This window comes from Melozone crissalis, unplaced genomic scaffold (assembly GCF_028551555.1).
Source record: "Melozone crissalis strain CALT ecotype California unplaced genomic scaffold, PUWL_Pcris_2 ptg000034l_1, whole genome shotgun sequence".
NCBI classification, from domain to species: Eukaryota; Metazoa; Chordata; class Aves; order Passeriformes; family Passerellidae; genus Melozone; species Melozone crissalis.
The window spans coordinates 21,933,951-21,947,714 of NW_026535812.1; the positions used below are offsets into that span (position 1 = coordinate 21,933,951).

Consider the following 13,764-nt stretch of genomic DNA (forward strand, 5'->3'; position numbering starts at 1 on the left):
GCCACTGCCCTGTGGAGGGGGATCACTGATCCACAGCTTCTCTCAGGTCCTCCTGCTCAAGGCTGTGCCCACAAGCCAGTGTGAACCCTCACCCCACCAGCCAGGACACGGTGGGATCCCAGGAAAGTCAGCTCAGCAGCTGAAACAGGGACACTGCTCAGGTTGGAACAGGGCTGTTTACACCACTCTGCTCATGACCTGGTATTTCTAATCGTGTGACCTGACCCCACTGCCCAGAGGTGTAAACACCTCCTCCTGCCTTCCATGGGCCGCCTGGAAACAGGTGGGATGTTTCTGGAAACAAGGTGGGATGTTAACCCAGCACTGGCTGACATGCATTTTCTCAAGGCTGGGCTTTGATGAGGTGCTTTAGGGCATCAGACACTTCTCCAGGACACAGCTGAGAACAGACAACTCGCTCAGTTTAAATCTTCCTGAATTTTTCTAGTCCCTTTTCACTTCTTAAGGACACAGGTAACAGAAGAAAAACTTGATAACATTCTGAGCCTACTTGAGAGAAAAGGTGTGTGATCCAGCTGTGCAACACTGGAAAGAAAACACCTTTAAATGTGAAAGGCCATGGTATTTCATTTACAAATATGCTTTGAATCAAATTGCTGTTCTTGTATAGAAAAGTGGGATAATCACATCAATACTATCAAGAACTGCACTTTAGAAAATTAATGTCGATCTAGACAAAAGAACGACGCCTGCAGGCAATAACTGATGGATTGGATTTCCAATGTTTTTTATTGAATCTCAAATAAAAGCTGTCTTGGAATATTTGTTTTGGGTCTGAAAAAATTAATATAATCTACAGCACACTTCAATAAAAAGACTTGATTTAGCCCAGAAGATCTCTCAAGTAATTCAAAATGAATCTGTTAATTGTGGAAAATCAGCCAAATTTATCAACTGATACTTGAGGAAAAAAATTCATGAGTAGTGTTTAGCTCCAGGCTGCTGCAGTTTGGGTTCAGAACAGTTGGTCGTTTTCTCACAAAGTGTTTTTTTAAAAGCCCTAGAGCATGTGCAACTGGTCACACACTTGCAGGTAAACAAACACATGTTAAAACACTTAACAGGATGCCCCAGATCCTGCTTATCAACTGAGACAGGAGTAAAACGGGCAGGAGAAAGGGTATCATCTCCAGAGCAGGCTGGGTGAGGCAGCACCCAGGGAAAGCCCAAGTTAAGGACAGAGATGATGCTGGGGCCTCATGAAGTGGCCCCATGTAAATGAGAGCCAAACTTAACTCCTTGGCTCTACAGTTTGGAGTGTGTAAGCAAGAGCGGGACCACAGGCAAACAAATCACAAAAATTAACACAGATGAAATAAAACATCTCATGGTGAACCATTTAAAAATGTGATGTTAAAAGTGATTTGTGTAGCTACCCCATTAGAGCACAGCTGACAAAGTCAGGGTCTCAGGGCAAAAAACGTAGGACAGCACACAGCAGCCTGTCGTGGCGATGGCTGAGGCAGGTGCTGCCATGGAATCCCTGCATTTTCCTGTTTTTGTTGTGTTTGTAGGTGATCTGCAGGGAACCCTACAGAGCCAGGGCTCATCCACCAGCAGCTCACAGGAAAGCTCCGGGTGAATTTGTTCAAATAGCTCAAAGTATGATGATATCTGATTAGAAGATCTAGTAAAAACAGTCCTTTGGCCTCAGGACCAAACTTCCATGACCACAATTCTCTCCTGAGGCAGCGCAGGGAATGGTTGTTGGACAGGATGAGGGCTGTGTCATAGTTTAGAATACTTTGGATTGGAAAATCTCTTTAAAGATCATCTATTCCAAACTCCTACCATGGGTACAGACATCTTTCACTAGATCAGATTGCTCTAAACCCCATCCACTCCGGCCTGGAACACTTCCAAGGGTGCGACAGCCACAGTTTTTCTGAACACGGTTTTTCCAAACCTTCCCTCTTTTCAGTTTGAAACCATTGACTCCTGTCCTGTCAGAGGCCCTGATAAAAAGTCTCTATCTTACACATAATCCTCCTTAATATATGGAAATACTGCAACAACATCTCCCTGGAACCTTCTCTTTTCCAGGCTGAATAACCCCAATTCTGACTTTCTTTAAAGAGGATCATCTTCATGGTCCTCCCCTGGATCTGCTCCAACAGATCCATTTGTTTCATATGGTGGAGACTGCCACACAGGGGTGGCCACAGTACTCCAGTACTAATAATTCAGATAGAATATCTGAATATCAAACAAAATAGAATATCAAACCGAAGCTCTCGGTAAGGATCTCAGCTATCTCCATCCCTTTAGGCTGATTGTAATGGTCTCAAAACACTCATTTCTGATTACTCTGAGTGCGGGCACACGAGGCAGACAAAGGAGTTTTGCGTGCACAGTCACACACGGCTCACACGGCTTTGGGGACATTTTGGGGACACTGTGGGGATACAGATTCCCCAGTGATGGTCTAACTCCCTCCGCCGCACCCAAGCGGCTCTCGGGCACCCGCGGCCGCCTCACCGGCCCAACATGGCGGCGGCGCCTGAGGGGTGTGGGGAGGCGCCCCCTGGCGGTCGCTGAGCGCCGCTTCCGCAGCGCCCTGAGCCCGCCCGAGCCGCGCCGGAGGGGGCGTGGCCAGCGCGCGAGTGGGCGGGCACGGGAAGCGCCGCCGGCACGCGGTTCGGGGGAGGGGCTGGAAGGCTACGCCCGCCCCCCCCCGCTGTATGGCTGCGGGCCAATCAGCGGCGGCGGAAGTGAAGGGGTGGGGCCGGACCGTGCGCGCGCTGCCCGCGCCGCCCCTTCCCGCCGGCCGCCGCAGTGGTGTCGGGCGCGAGTGCGCCGCGCCCGCCGCTCCCGCCCCGCTCCCCCGGCACCGCCGCGACCCCCGGCACCCCCGATCCTCCTCACAAGGTAACAGGGGCCGCGGGGACGGGAAGGGAGGGGGGGCGAAGCAGGCCCGGGGGCGGGAGGCCGGGGGCCCGCGGCACGTGGCGGGTCCCGCCCGCCGCGCACGTGTGCGGGGCGGGGGAGCCCGGGCCGCGCTCGCCGCGGTGCGTGGTTGGGGCCGCGTCCGTCCCCCTCTCCCCCTCCGAGCGCCGGGGCTCCGAGCCGACCCTCTCTCGTTGTCGCGCAGCCCCCCCGCCGCCAGCCCTCCCCCTCGCACCGCCATGGCCGACGAGCTCGACTTCACCACGGGCGATGCCGGCGCCTCCTCCACCTACCCCATGCAGTGCTCGGCGCTGCGCAAGAACGGCTTCGTGGTGCTCAAGGGGCGCCCCTGCAAGATCGTGGAGATGTCCACCTCCAAGACCGGCAAGCACGGCCACGCCAAGGTGAGCGCTGCCGGCCCGGCTGCCGCACAGCCCGCAGTGTGCGCTCCTGCGGCTCCCGGCTGGCCCACAGGCGAGGGTGTAGCGTTTCATCTGGCTCCGTGTCCCGCCTTTGCCGTTCTCGCACGGTGTCTCATCACTCCAGAGCTGGCTCAAGAGGTTTCGGTCCTGTAAAGCAGGAAGGATTGAGGACGGGGGGTTGGTTTTTTTCTCCCAACTTTAACTCGTTAACGCTTAAAAAAAAAAAAGCCTTAACGCTCATAGGGACACAGTGAGTTTCTGTAGTGGGGGTAGAGTAAGTTCTGGAAGGGGGGCTGATGAAATCACTAGGGCGTGGTTGGGTTGTGCTGCCGCTACCCACCAGGGCACTTCTGTGTCTGCCCGTGCCGGCAGACTTTTACAATTGCGGTGTTAGAGCAGGAGGGCCCGTGCTGTGTTACATAATCCCCGGCTCGGCGGACACGCGTTACTCTGAGGGCCTGCTCTGGCCCTGTTCTGCCGCCTTTGCCTCGCAGCTTCTTCCTTTATTCCAGCCCTGAGAGAGGAGTGCCCGTGTCCCGTTCTCAGCCGCTGTCTGGGGCTGCAGCCCTGCTGCCCAAGCAGTTGGCTCATGCAGCTGTCCAGAGCTTGGAGCAGAGCTGAAATCACCATTCATTCATTCATTCAGCCACACTTTAGGGTGGGTGTATCAGAGTTTAAAGACAGATCTGTTACAAGCCCAGAGATTCATAAGTTTCCGCAGCCTTGTGCGGTATGTGCAGGGGAGTAGAGTATTTGGATTTGTCCACACTCTTCCTAGTTTTTTCCTTTATCCTTCCTCTTTTTTAATGACTTGTTTTAATAGATGGTTCCAAATTTCTTAAATACAGAAACAGCTGTTAGAGGGAAAGGACGTGAAAAGAACTGGTTAAACTGGTCATCTAAGCTCTAGCTGTAGCAAGCAGTGCAGATGGCATAAAGGGAGATGGGAGCTGTTATGATCCCTGTGCATGACCACCTATTTTCATCTTAACTGCCCATTTCTTCGAACAGCTAGATCTGGAAATAAACATGTTCTTAACCACTGTGAACTCTTAACTTGCTGCTGTAAATCCACAGAAGGCAGTGGAAGATAACAGTGGCTGGGCTTGCTCTCATGTAGGGTTTCTGTAGTGTGCTGTGGGAGGGAGTGAGAGGCCCCCTCTTGATGTGAGGGATGTTTTCATACCACAAGCAAAGGGTTGAGGCACAATCTGGGATTGCACATGATATCATAGGAAACTGAGTAGAACCACCAATAACATCTTGCTTCCCTAGGACTAGCACTAACTGAAGCAATTTTTCTACTCTTACAGGTCCATTTGGTTGGTATTGATATCTTCACTGGTAAAAAATATGAAGATATTTGCCCATCCACTCATAACATGGATGTCCCAAATATCAAGAGGAATGATTACCAGGTGAGTTAAGAGTCATACAAGGTTTATACTCTTAGTACCACACACAAACTCTTCATCCCCAAATTTGCCTCTCAGTAAAGTGCTGTTGTCAGAATTAATGGGACTTGCCTGTCTAGACATGACAAAGCTGAACTCATAGCATTTACTGACTTGCTAAAACTGTTAAAACTCACTGGTGGAGAGAGAGCTCCAGAGTGTATAAACAACCTCAGGTCAGAGTAGCAGTCTTTAAGCATGACAGGTAACAGACATAATTCATACCATGCTTTTTCTAGCTATTGTTATAAGGCCACTTCTGGATTCTTTGTGGTACTGGCATCCTTTAGAACATGGAGAGAGGTTTTCCCTGCTTATAAGTTAAAATTAGTTAAAGGAGAATCAAGATCTCACATAATTAAATATGAACGTAAGCATAAATTGTTGCTTATAGTTTCACTCTTACATGGGCTAGATGAATCCCCAGAACAGTCCTAAATGGCATCTGATGTGAATTTTAACTTGGCAAAGTTTTCCACTCCTTGTGGGGAAAGCGGCTTTAGGTGATATCAAATAGTTTTGAACTTCCTGAACTCTGCACTGAAATGAAGGGGGCAACTTCTGTAATGCCTTCTGTAATATAGTTGGTGAGCTCTTAAAAGCACAGTTGAGTTGTAAAATGTTTGCTATCTTCTCATTTCATTGGGAGTAGTTCTGATCAGGAGCTGACACGTCCCCATGATCTGGAAAGCTGCAATTGCTTGACAGAGGCCAACTTCAGTGTTTTAGCAAACATTCTTTAGTGTCTTCAGGACAGCTGATGCTGTTGGAATAAAGTGTGACCAGCCTGTCTTAGGACTCATACCTTCCAAGAAATTATTACTATTATTTTGGTGGTCTATTGTTCTGGGATTCTGATTTTTCGGATTTACTGTAACGTGTTGCAAATTCCCCAACCTGCTCTGTCAAAATAGTCATTCCCCTTAGCCCAAGCTTTTGGTTAGGCTGAAAACAGCATTATAAAAGGGGTCCATGTGGATGTTCCCTAATTTATTAGTGCTTATTGTAAATGATAGTATCTCACTGTAGAGATGCAGGTAGAGAAGTGTATAGTTACACTGTCGTGTGTTTTGTACACTTTATACAAGCAGTGCTGTTGAGTGAATACCATACCAGTTATTGTTTCTAATTCAGTGATGAAGAAAGCTGAACCATTGACCTGGAAGCAGGACATTTCCTAAATCACACAGATGGGATTTCTAGTGTCTCCTCTACTAGGAAGTAACCAGCAGAATTCTGTTGGTTCTTGATAGCAGAATGCTGTTTGCTACAGTTGCCCTACCTTTCAGCCGACTGAACTTCTGTTAAAAACTGATATAAATAAGGTTTTTAACTGTTACAGAGTACTAAAGAATTATTGTAACAGGTAGAATTCACTGCTTTCTGCTTACATTAAGCTACTTACTACCTGCTGGTAAGTGCTGGTGTTAAACTTGTGAAAATGAACTTCTCTTTGCAGCTGATAGGCATTCAGGATGGGTATCTCTCCCTGCTGACAGAAAGTGGTGAAGTTCGTGAGGATCTAAAGTTGCCAGAAGGGGATCTTGGCAAAGAAATAGAAGGAAAATTCAATGCCAATGAAGATGTGCAGGTAAGTAGGGAGTGCAGACAAAGAACAGTTATGGTTAGTCCCACTTGATACAATGAAGAAGTCTTACTCTGATATTGACCATTTGTGTCTCTTTGTGAAGGGTGGGGTTGAGGGCTGAGGATCTGTCCTGTGAGATACAGGAGGACATTTGGACTGGAGCACTCAAAGGAGATGGGATAGATACCAAAATGTGAAAGTTTGTAACTTCTAGAAGCACTTCCTGTAGGCTGGAGCTCACCTGTGTGTCTTCTCTTGCAGATATCTGTCATAAGTGCAATGAATGAAGAATGTGCTGTAGCCATAAAGCCTTGCAAGTAAAGAAGATCGCCAGGCTCGGGCACCTGCTCAGGTCTGGACAAACCACAGATCTATAAATTTGGTCCTTATTGTCACCAAAGCTCTGGCCTTCACAAGCAACCTCATTTCCTTTTTGAATTGTTAAAAAGCAGTGCTGGATTCTGGATTAGTGTTGCAGGCTAACTGGCAGTTTTCAAAATCACTGAGATTTTAATTCCTTAATTGTAACTATTTTAACATTCCTGTGGGTTTCAGCTATGGATCTAAGAAACCAATCAGGTGTTACTAGTGGATATATTTTTATTTGCTTGAGCAAAACAGTGTTTGTCTGTATGAACAGACAAAATACAGTATTCAGGGGCTTTTAGATAAGCTGGTAGGTATCTAGGATTATAAAGTGACCTAGAGCACAAATAGTATTTTTCTTGACATCTTTAGGTAGAACTGACAATAAAAGTAGCTTTTTTTTTTTCCTTTTTTTAAAGCTTAAGTACTTTGTGGATTGGGACTCTTGCAGAACTGTAGGTGCCAATCACAACTTTTAGACCAAGAAACTCAAGTGATCAGAAATGCCAGCTGGCTTGACCAAGCCCCAGTGGCCATGTGCAACTAAACTGTATTACCTCTGTTTTCTTCTTTGCCAACTTGTTGGCTTATTGTAACGATAAAATGGTTTCAAAAAAAGCCTACCTGTGGTTTAGGCAGGCCTTTGGAATATTGAGTGGATAAGACATAAGATAGGTCAAGGGGACACAAAGGTGAGAATGGATGTTAAAGCTATAGACTTTCACTCGAGGCCTTTGTCAGACTTGAAAAATAAAATAGAAAAATGCAGTTCAATTGCTTTCCTTTATTATATTTATCTTAAACTATAAAAGGGTGACAAAATCCATGGGAATCTGTTGCAGTGCTTCCAGCTTTAGGTTTTAACCTTCAGGTTCAGACCATATTTTTGTAGCACAGGGACCACACGTTTTTCAGAAAGTGGGACAAACTGTAGCATTGAGCCTAAACTAAATGCATGTGATTCATTTTTTAAAAAAATAAAACTATTGTATTTTCAAAACATAAACTTGACAGACGATACCGAACAACCATGGCTTCACTAGAAAAGTAAATAACTTGCTACCTAGTTAGGGAAGCTGGCTCCTGTCCTGGGGAGTTCTGAGTCATAGCAACATGCATGCATGCCTCTGACTATTTAGTAGCTTAAAAGGCTTCACAGCAATAGTTATGGAAGGATAATTAGCCTGCTCCTCTCTAAGGTGTTCAGCTTGAATTCTAAAACTTCATGAGTGGGGAAACTTCCTTAGTCCCTGGCTCAGACCTCTCTTCACAGCTGATAAATTGTTTCCTGAACTTGCCTTAATGCTCAGTGGCTGATGGAGGATGACACAGAAGCTGCCCCGGACAGCACGCACAACTCACACTACTGGCAGCCAGAGTTGGCCTCCATGCTGCTCTTAACTGCTTCAAACGTTTTCAGCTTCATAGTTTGTACTCTCTAGTCCCCAAAGGGCTCGTGGCAACTGTCCTGAGCTGCCCTTGGCCACCCTGGGGCAGGGCTTAGCAAACCTTGGAGGTGTAATGCAGGTGGCAGAAGCATGCATTGTCCACAGGCTTCCCACACCAGGGAGAGCAGTGCCGGTGAAGGTAAAGACAGCAATAAATACACTCTGGTAATAAAGCACAGCTCTGGGACACCTGGCAGAGGTAGGACCTGCCTCATGCTCTCACCTAGCACCAAACATGTTGCAGGTGAGCTCTATAAATAGCACCTTGACTGAAATGGCAAAGCTGCTTTTGAAAGAAGCTCTAGATTGAAATGCTTCTGGAATAGTTCTGAAGTGGAGGAGGAGTAGTCCAGGCCTGTCTGCACTGTGCTCCTGTCTGCCTCTCCATCAAGCTGGTACCTGGAAGTCAGGCTTTGATGGCTCTGGAGGTGACTGTAAGCATTGCTGATGATGCTGGCAGCAAGCTGAGCTGTGTGGTGTCACATGGGAGGTCACAGGTTGCTATGTCCAACTAATGCAAGTTCTATCACCACATTACAAATACTTCCAACATGCTTGAAAACTACAAGACTTGAATTTGTCCTTGCTCTGGTAGTGCTATTTTCAGGTTCCTGTCTGTCCTCTAAAACCTTGTTGGAAGACAGGTTCTTGATGTCACTGGCCCACAGTCTGAGCAGTTACTGGGACTGAGCTCTCTGGGACCAGGGCTGCTTTAAACCCTGCTCCTGCGAGTGCAGTCCTGGCCTGACTGGAGTTTTCAGGTACCACAGCAATCTGAAGAGAGGTTTCATGACCTCCAGCTTGCTGGAAGAGCCCTCCTGGGGACTTCCAGACGTCCTTCTATTGCAACCTTCAGTTCTGCAAGATTTAAATGATTAAGTACTTCATTATAGGTTTGTTCTTATATACTTAGTTGTCTTTGTGAAGCACTTCAGACACCGTGGAAGTGCAGAGCATCATGCATGAAGTTTCCCATAGGTACATAAGCATGTCTTAAAGCATAATCTCCAAGTTTCAGTAAGGTTAAAAGTTGCTTCTAAATTAAAACATGTATTTGGAGCATTTTTTTTTCCAAAGTAAGACGCTTCAATTTCCTGTCAGAATCGTTGCAACAAACTTTGTGATCAGTAGTCCATAGAGATGTGTATTTTTAATATCATAACCAAGTGCTTAGGGAAGTTCTCCTTTCATAGCTTTACTTTAAAACAGATCTTACCAGTGTATTTGTTCTGTATTACTGTCTTAACACTTAAATTGTGTCAAAACCATAAACTTCTTATAGCTGATGGCAATTGCTTTGAGTAAAGCCTGTGAACACAGGGAGGTGGTGAGAGGTATTTCCACTCCAAATAATGTGTTTTTTTATGACTCCTGTTCATTGAGTTTCTCTTACTACTTCACACAATTGGAAAGACTGCAGTGTTTCCTGCCTCAAATGTTGGCAAATAATACTTTGAGAATTCAGTAGATCCTTCTAATTTTTGCTTATAATGGTGGTTTTTCAACTGGGCTCTTGCTGGTTGAGCCATGTTCTCAGGGCTGTTTTTTTTTTAAGCTGAAGTTCATTGTTTCTCTTGCAGGTTTTTCTAATCTGAAGTGTACCCATAAAATGGTGCACGGTCTGTAGTTTCACAATACAGATAATTTTACATAATCTGTAAAGAAGTCAAGTTTGTTGACAGTTCTAACTCTTATGGTTACTGCAGGTCAGTCTCACAGATTTCAAAATTCAATAAATCCCACTATTATTTTTTTTTTTTTTGGTTGAGTAATTAGAACGTAGTTTGTTACAGTAGAACTAAACTTCAGGCTATAAAGAGACCTTGTTGAGGATATTTCGAGTATCCACGGGAATGTCACTGAAGGTGTGGCTCTGGAGCGATCACAGCTCGCCTCGAGGTGGCCGGAGGCTCTCCAGCACCTGCACCGTGGCCCTGCAGTATTTGGCGTCCGAGAGTGACTTGGTTTGTTGAACTCCAAGGAAATGTTTGCTGTGCTTTGCTGTATCGCAGACCCCTTTGTCCTGTGCTGTGTGTTGTAAGCGAACCTGGCTGCTGCTGCTGCTCCCGGGGCAAACCCGGCCCTGCAACCGCGAGATGCGGCAGCTCCGGTGTCTGTTCGGGAAGCTCTGTTACTGTTCTCAACACCATGGAAACGATCAGGGGAAAGATTTGTACGTGTGTGTGTGTTTTGCTCCAGAAATAATAAAGGTGTCAGTGCTGTGGGGACATGGTGCTCGTTACAGTCGCGGGAGCGCGGTGGGGCTGCCAAGTGGGGGGGGGCTTCGCGGCCACTTCCAGGGGTGGGGGCCGGGCGGTTACGGTTCGTGCGGAAGGAAGAGGAAGGCGTGGGGCCGCGTCCCCTCCCGCGGGAATAACACCAGGAAATTCCACACGGGAATAAATTCCACACGAGATTTAATGCCGCACGGCACTCCCTTCCCCGGGCCGCCATCTTCCCGGGAGCGCCGGCGCCTCCCGGCGTGCCCCGCGCGCCGGCCGGCGCGGTGACGTCACCGCCGCAGGTATAAAAGCGCGGCGTGGCCCAGCGCACTTCCTTTCTGCAGGAGCGGCGCGCCGGGAGCGCCATGGCGCCGGTGAGAGCGGGAGGGAGGTGGCGGCGGCGGGGCCGGCCGGGGGAGCCGTGGGGCGGGTGAGGAGCCGGGGGATGCATGGTGCCAGCGGGGCTTTCCCCAGAGGGTTTCGTTTGGGAGCCGGCCGGGTCAGGCCGCGCCGGGCCGGCTGCAGTGAGCCGCGCTGGCCGGGAGGTGGCGCTCCCGCCGCCATGTGTGTCCCCCCCCTTGGGTCGGGGAGTTTGTTAATGGTGAGGAATTCTTTAATGTTCCAGCAAAAGGACCGAAAATCCAAAAAGTCAGCCTGGAAGTTTTGCCTTGACCTGACCCATCCTGTGGAAGATGGAATCTTTGATTCCGGCAATTTTGTAAGTCGTGGTTTCGCTCATACTAATGACGCATAGATTAATAAAAGCCTCAGTGCAGCAATTGAGTTACAGTTGAAAAGCTGCATTCTAAATGAGTTAAATCATCAACTGTTCTTTAAAATACTGTCATTTAAAAAAAAAAGGTTTCATAACATGCTTCATACATGACCGTTAATAGAACTCTTTGAAATTAATTTCTGGTTGAGCATGGGGGGATTTTTTTTATAATTACGTGCTGTAAAATATTTTTGCGTAGTAAATATTTCTGTCAGGACCTAAGTAAATGGTGGTTTTTAATGTTGCTTCCTGACTAGGGTCCCTTCCCTAGCTCATACCTAGGGTGCCATTCCCTAGTGTTCTACCTCTTTAATGTTGAAACAGGAGCAGTTCCTAAAGGAGAAGGTTAAGGTCAATGGGAAAACTGGAAACTTGGGCAACACCGTTCACATTGAACGTCTGAAGAACAAGATCACAGTGACCTCAGAGAAGCAGTTTTCTAAAAGGTTGGCATGGGTTTAATTCTGTTGTATTTGAGGAGTTTGAACTGTGGGATGTTGGATGTAAAACCAGAATAATATAGCTTGGAACCAGAGTCATATACCTTAAAATCAGCAAGTCCAGCCATAAACCTGACACTGCTAAATCCACCACTAATCCATGTCCCATAAACACACATTAATATTCAGCTCTTGCCTGCAAAATGAATTCCAATTAGTGCACTTCTGATACTTGGAGAGGTGTTAGCTCTAACCTTCATAACACTTGTAAATATTAGTGAAATGTGTAATTGAAACAGATTTATTATATCAGATATTTAAAAATCGCTTTTTAAAAAGGCTTGATTGCTAATTAATGTTGACTCTAAGCTTATTAATAGAGATACTTTATATAGGTCCTTGGCAATGAATCAGTGGAAGATGGACCTTTAAAATAACACTGAATTAATACAGTGGGTGGCTGTTTGATTATTAGTTGGTTGTATTATAATGATTGTGTGCTTGATGTGGGTTGTTCCAAACAAACCCTTCAGGCCTTAAACTGTTGAGTTTGTTAGGACAAACAACAGCTGAGTGCACTGATGGGAGGTACACATCCTCCCCTTTGTTTGCTGATACAGGTGCAGCTACATCTGTTATGTTAGACCAAGGTTTGGAACCAGTTACTAGTGCTGTCTAGTTATTGGGATTTTGCTAGTATTAGTTCATTTAGTTAGTTAATTAGTTATTCATTAGAGGTACAGGTCTTCCCCTTTATTTGCTGATACAGGTGTAGCAGAATCTGTTATGTTAAACCAAGGATTAGAACCAGTTACTAGTGCTGTCTAGTTATTGGGATTTTGCTAGTATTATTCATTTAGTTAGTTACTCATTAGAGGTACACATCCTCCCCTTTGTTTGCTGACACAGGTGCAGCAGAATCTGTTGTTAGACCAAGGTTTAGAACCAGTTACTAGTGCTGTCTAGTTACTGGCATTTTGCTAGTATTAGTTCATTTATTTAGTTATTTATTTATTCATTAGAGGCACAGATCTTCCCCTTCATTTGCTGATATAGATGTAGCAGAATCTCTTATGTTACACCAAGGTTTAGAACTAGTTATAAGTGCTGTCTAATTACTGGCATTTTGCTAGTATTATTCATTTAGTTAGTTAGTTAGTTAGTTATTCATTAGAGGTACACATCCTCCCCTTTGTTTGCTGATACAGGTGCAGCAGAATCTATTGTTAAACCAAGGTTTAGAACCAGTTACTAGTGCTGTCTAATTACTGGCATTTTAGTAGCATTATTCATTTCGTTAGTTAGCTATTATTCGTTTAGTCAAATGAATTATAAATTCCTGCATATCTGTAGTGAAAATATGCTTTTATTGCCTGCTGCATGAGAAATTTTCATATTTCTGGGTATAATTACTGTGGTACTGCCCTGCTCATGACATTGTTGTGGGTGGAGTGCAGACAGCAGCCAGGGGAGCGTCCATTGAGAAGCTTCTAAGGTGGAATTGGTGCTTTCAGGTACCTGAAGTACCTGACCAAGAAGTACCTGAAGAAGAACAACCTGCGGGACTGGCTGCGCGTGGTGGCATCTGACAAGGAGACGTACGAGCTGCGCTACTTCCAGATCAGCCAGGACGAGGAGGGCTCCGAGTCCGAGGAGTGAGCCAGCCCGGCTTCATCCTCGCCGCAGAGTGCAAAAGACTACAACATCTATTTATGAGAACACTTTAACTTATTGGTGAATAAAGGTTTTGTACCCTGTTGGACAGAGCATGGTTGGTTTGCTGGTATTTTTTGTGGAGTTCTGATTAGAGAACTGTGGGGGTTGGAATCCCCCGGACAGCCGAGAGCTGTGGCAGCCTGAGAGCTGGGACTGTATAGGGATGTGTATATATTCTATGTATATATCTAAGACAGCCGAGAGCTGTGGCAGCCTGAGAGCTGGGACTTTGGAATATCAGCCAGAGAGCTGGGACTATAGAAGATAGGACAGCCAAGAGCTGTGGCAGCCTGAGAGCTGGGACTGTATGTATATTGTAATTGTTAAAAGAAAAGGGGGGAAATGTGGGGGCCTGAATATATGTTGTATTGTAAGATCTGTGTGGGTCCGAGTTGCTCCAAACGAGCTACAGCTGCAAAGTCCTTA

The 13,764-nt window shown here is 46.3% G+C and overlaps 2 protein-coding genes across 2 annotated transcripts; both read left to right on the top strand.

Annotated features, from left to right (window-relative positions):
- The first annotated feature begins 2,807 nt into the window (after positions 1-2,807).
- EIF5A2 (eukaryotic translation initiation factor 5A2) lies at positions 2,808-10,413 on the top strand. Its single transcript, XM_054282449.1, has 5 exons — positions 2,808-2,889; positions 3,113-3,311; positions 4,643-4,747; positions 6,243-6,374; positions 6,633-10,413. The coding sequence occupies exons 2-5, from the start codon at positions 3,147-3,149 to the stop codon at positions 6,690-6,692; spliced, it is 462 nt and encodes a 153-aa protein (XP_054138424.1). The 5' UTR covers positions 2,808-2,889; positions 3,113-3,146; the 3' UTR covers positions 6,693-10,413.
- Positions 10,414-10,695: 282 nt separating this feature from the next.
- Positions 10,696-13,388, top strand: RPL22L1 (ribosomal protein L22 like 1). Its single transcript, XM_054282785.1, has 4 exons — positions 10,696-10,781; positions 11,033-11,125; positions 11,507-11,628; positions 13,137-13,388. Exons 1-4 carry the CDS (start codon positions 10,773-10,775, stop codon positions 13,279-13,281), a joined length of 369 nt encoding a protein of 122 aa, XP_054138760.1. The 5' UTR covers positions 10,696-10,772; the 3' UTR covers positions 13,282-13,388.
- Positions 13,389-13,764: the final 376 nt, after the last annotated feature.

Coding starts and splice junctions, on each gene's coding strand:
- EIF5A2 (XM_054282449.1), top strand. CDS start 3,147: ATGGCCGACGAGCTCGACTTCACCACGGGCGATGCCGGCGCCTCCTCC. Junction 3,312..4,642: donor GCAAGCACGGCCACGCCAAG/GTGAGCGCTGCC, acceptor CTACTCTTACAG/GTCCATTTGGTTGGTATTGA. Junction 4,748..6,242: donor TCAAGAGGAATGATTACCAG/GTGAGTTAAGAG, acceptor TTCTCTTTGCAG/CTGATAGGCATTCAGGATGG.
- RPL22L1 (XM_054282785.1), top strand. Junction 11,126..11,506: donor TCTTTGATTCCGGCAATTTT/GTAAGTCGTGGT, acceptor ATGTTGAAACAG/GAGCAGTTCCTAAAGGAGAA. Junction 11,629..13,136: donor GAGAAGCAGTTTTCTAAAAG/GTTGGCATGGGT, acceptor TGGTGCTTTCAG/GTACCTGAAGTACCTGACCA.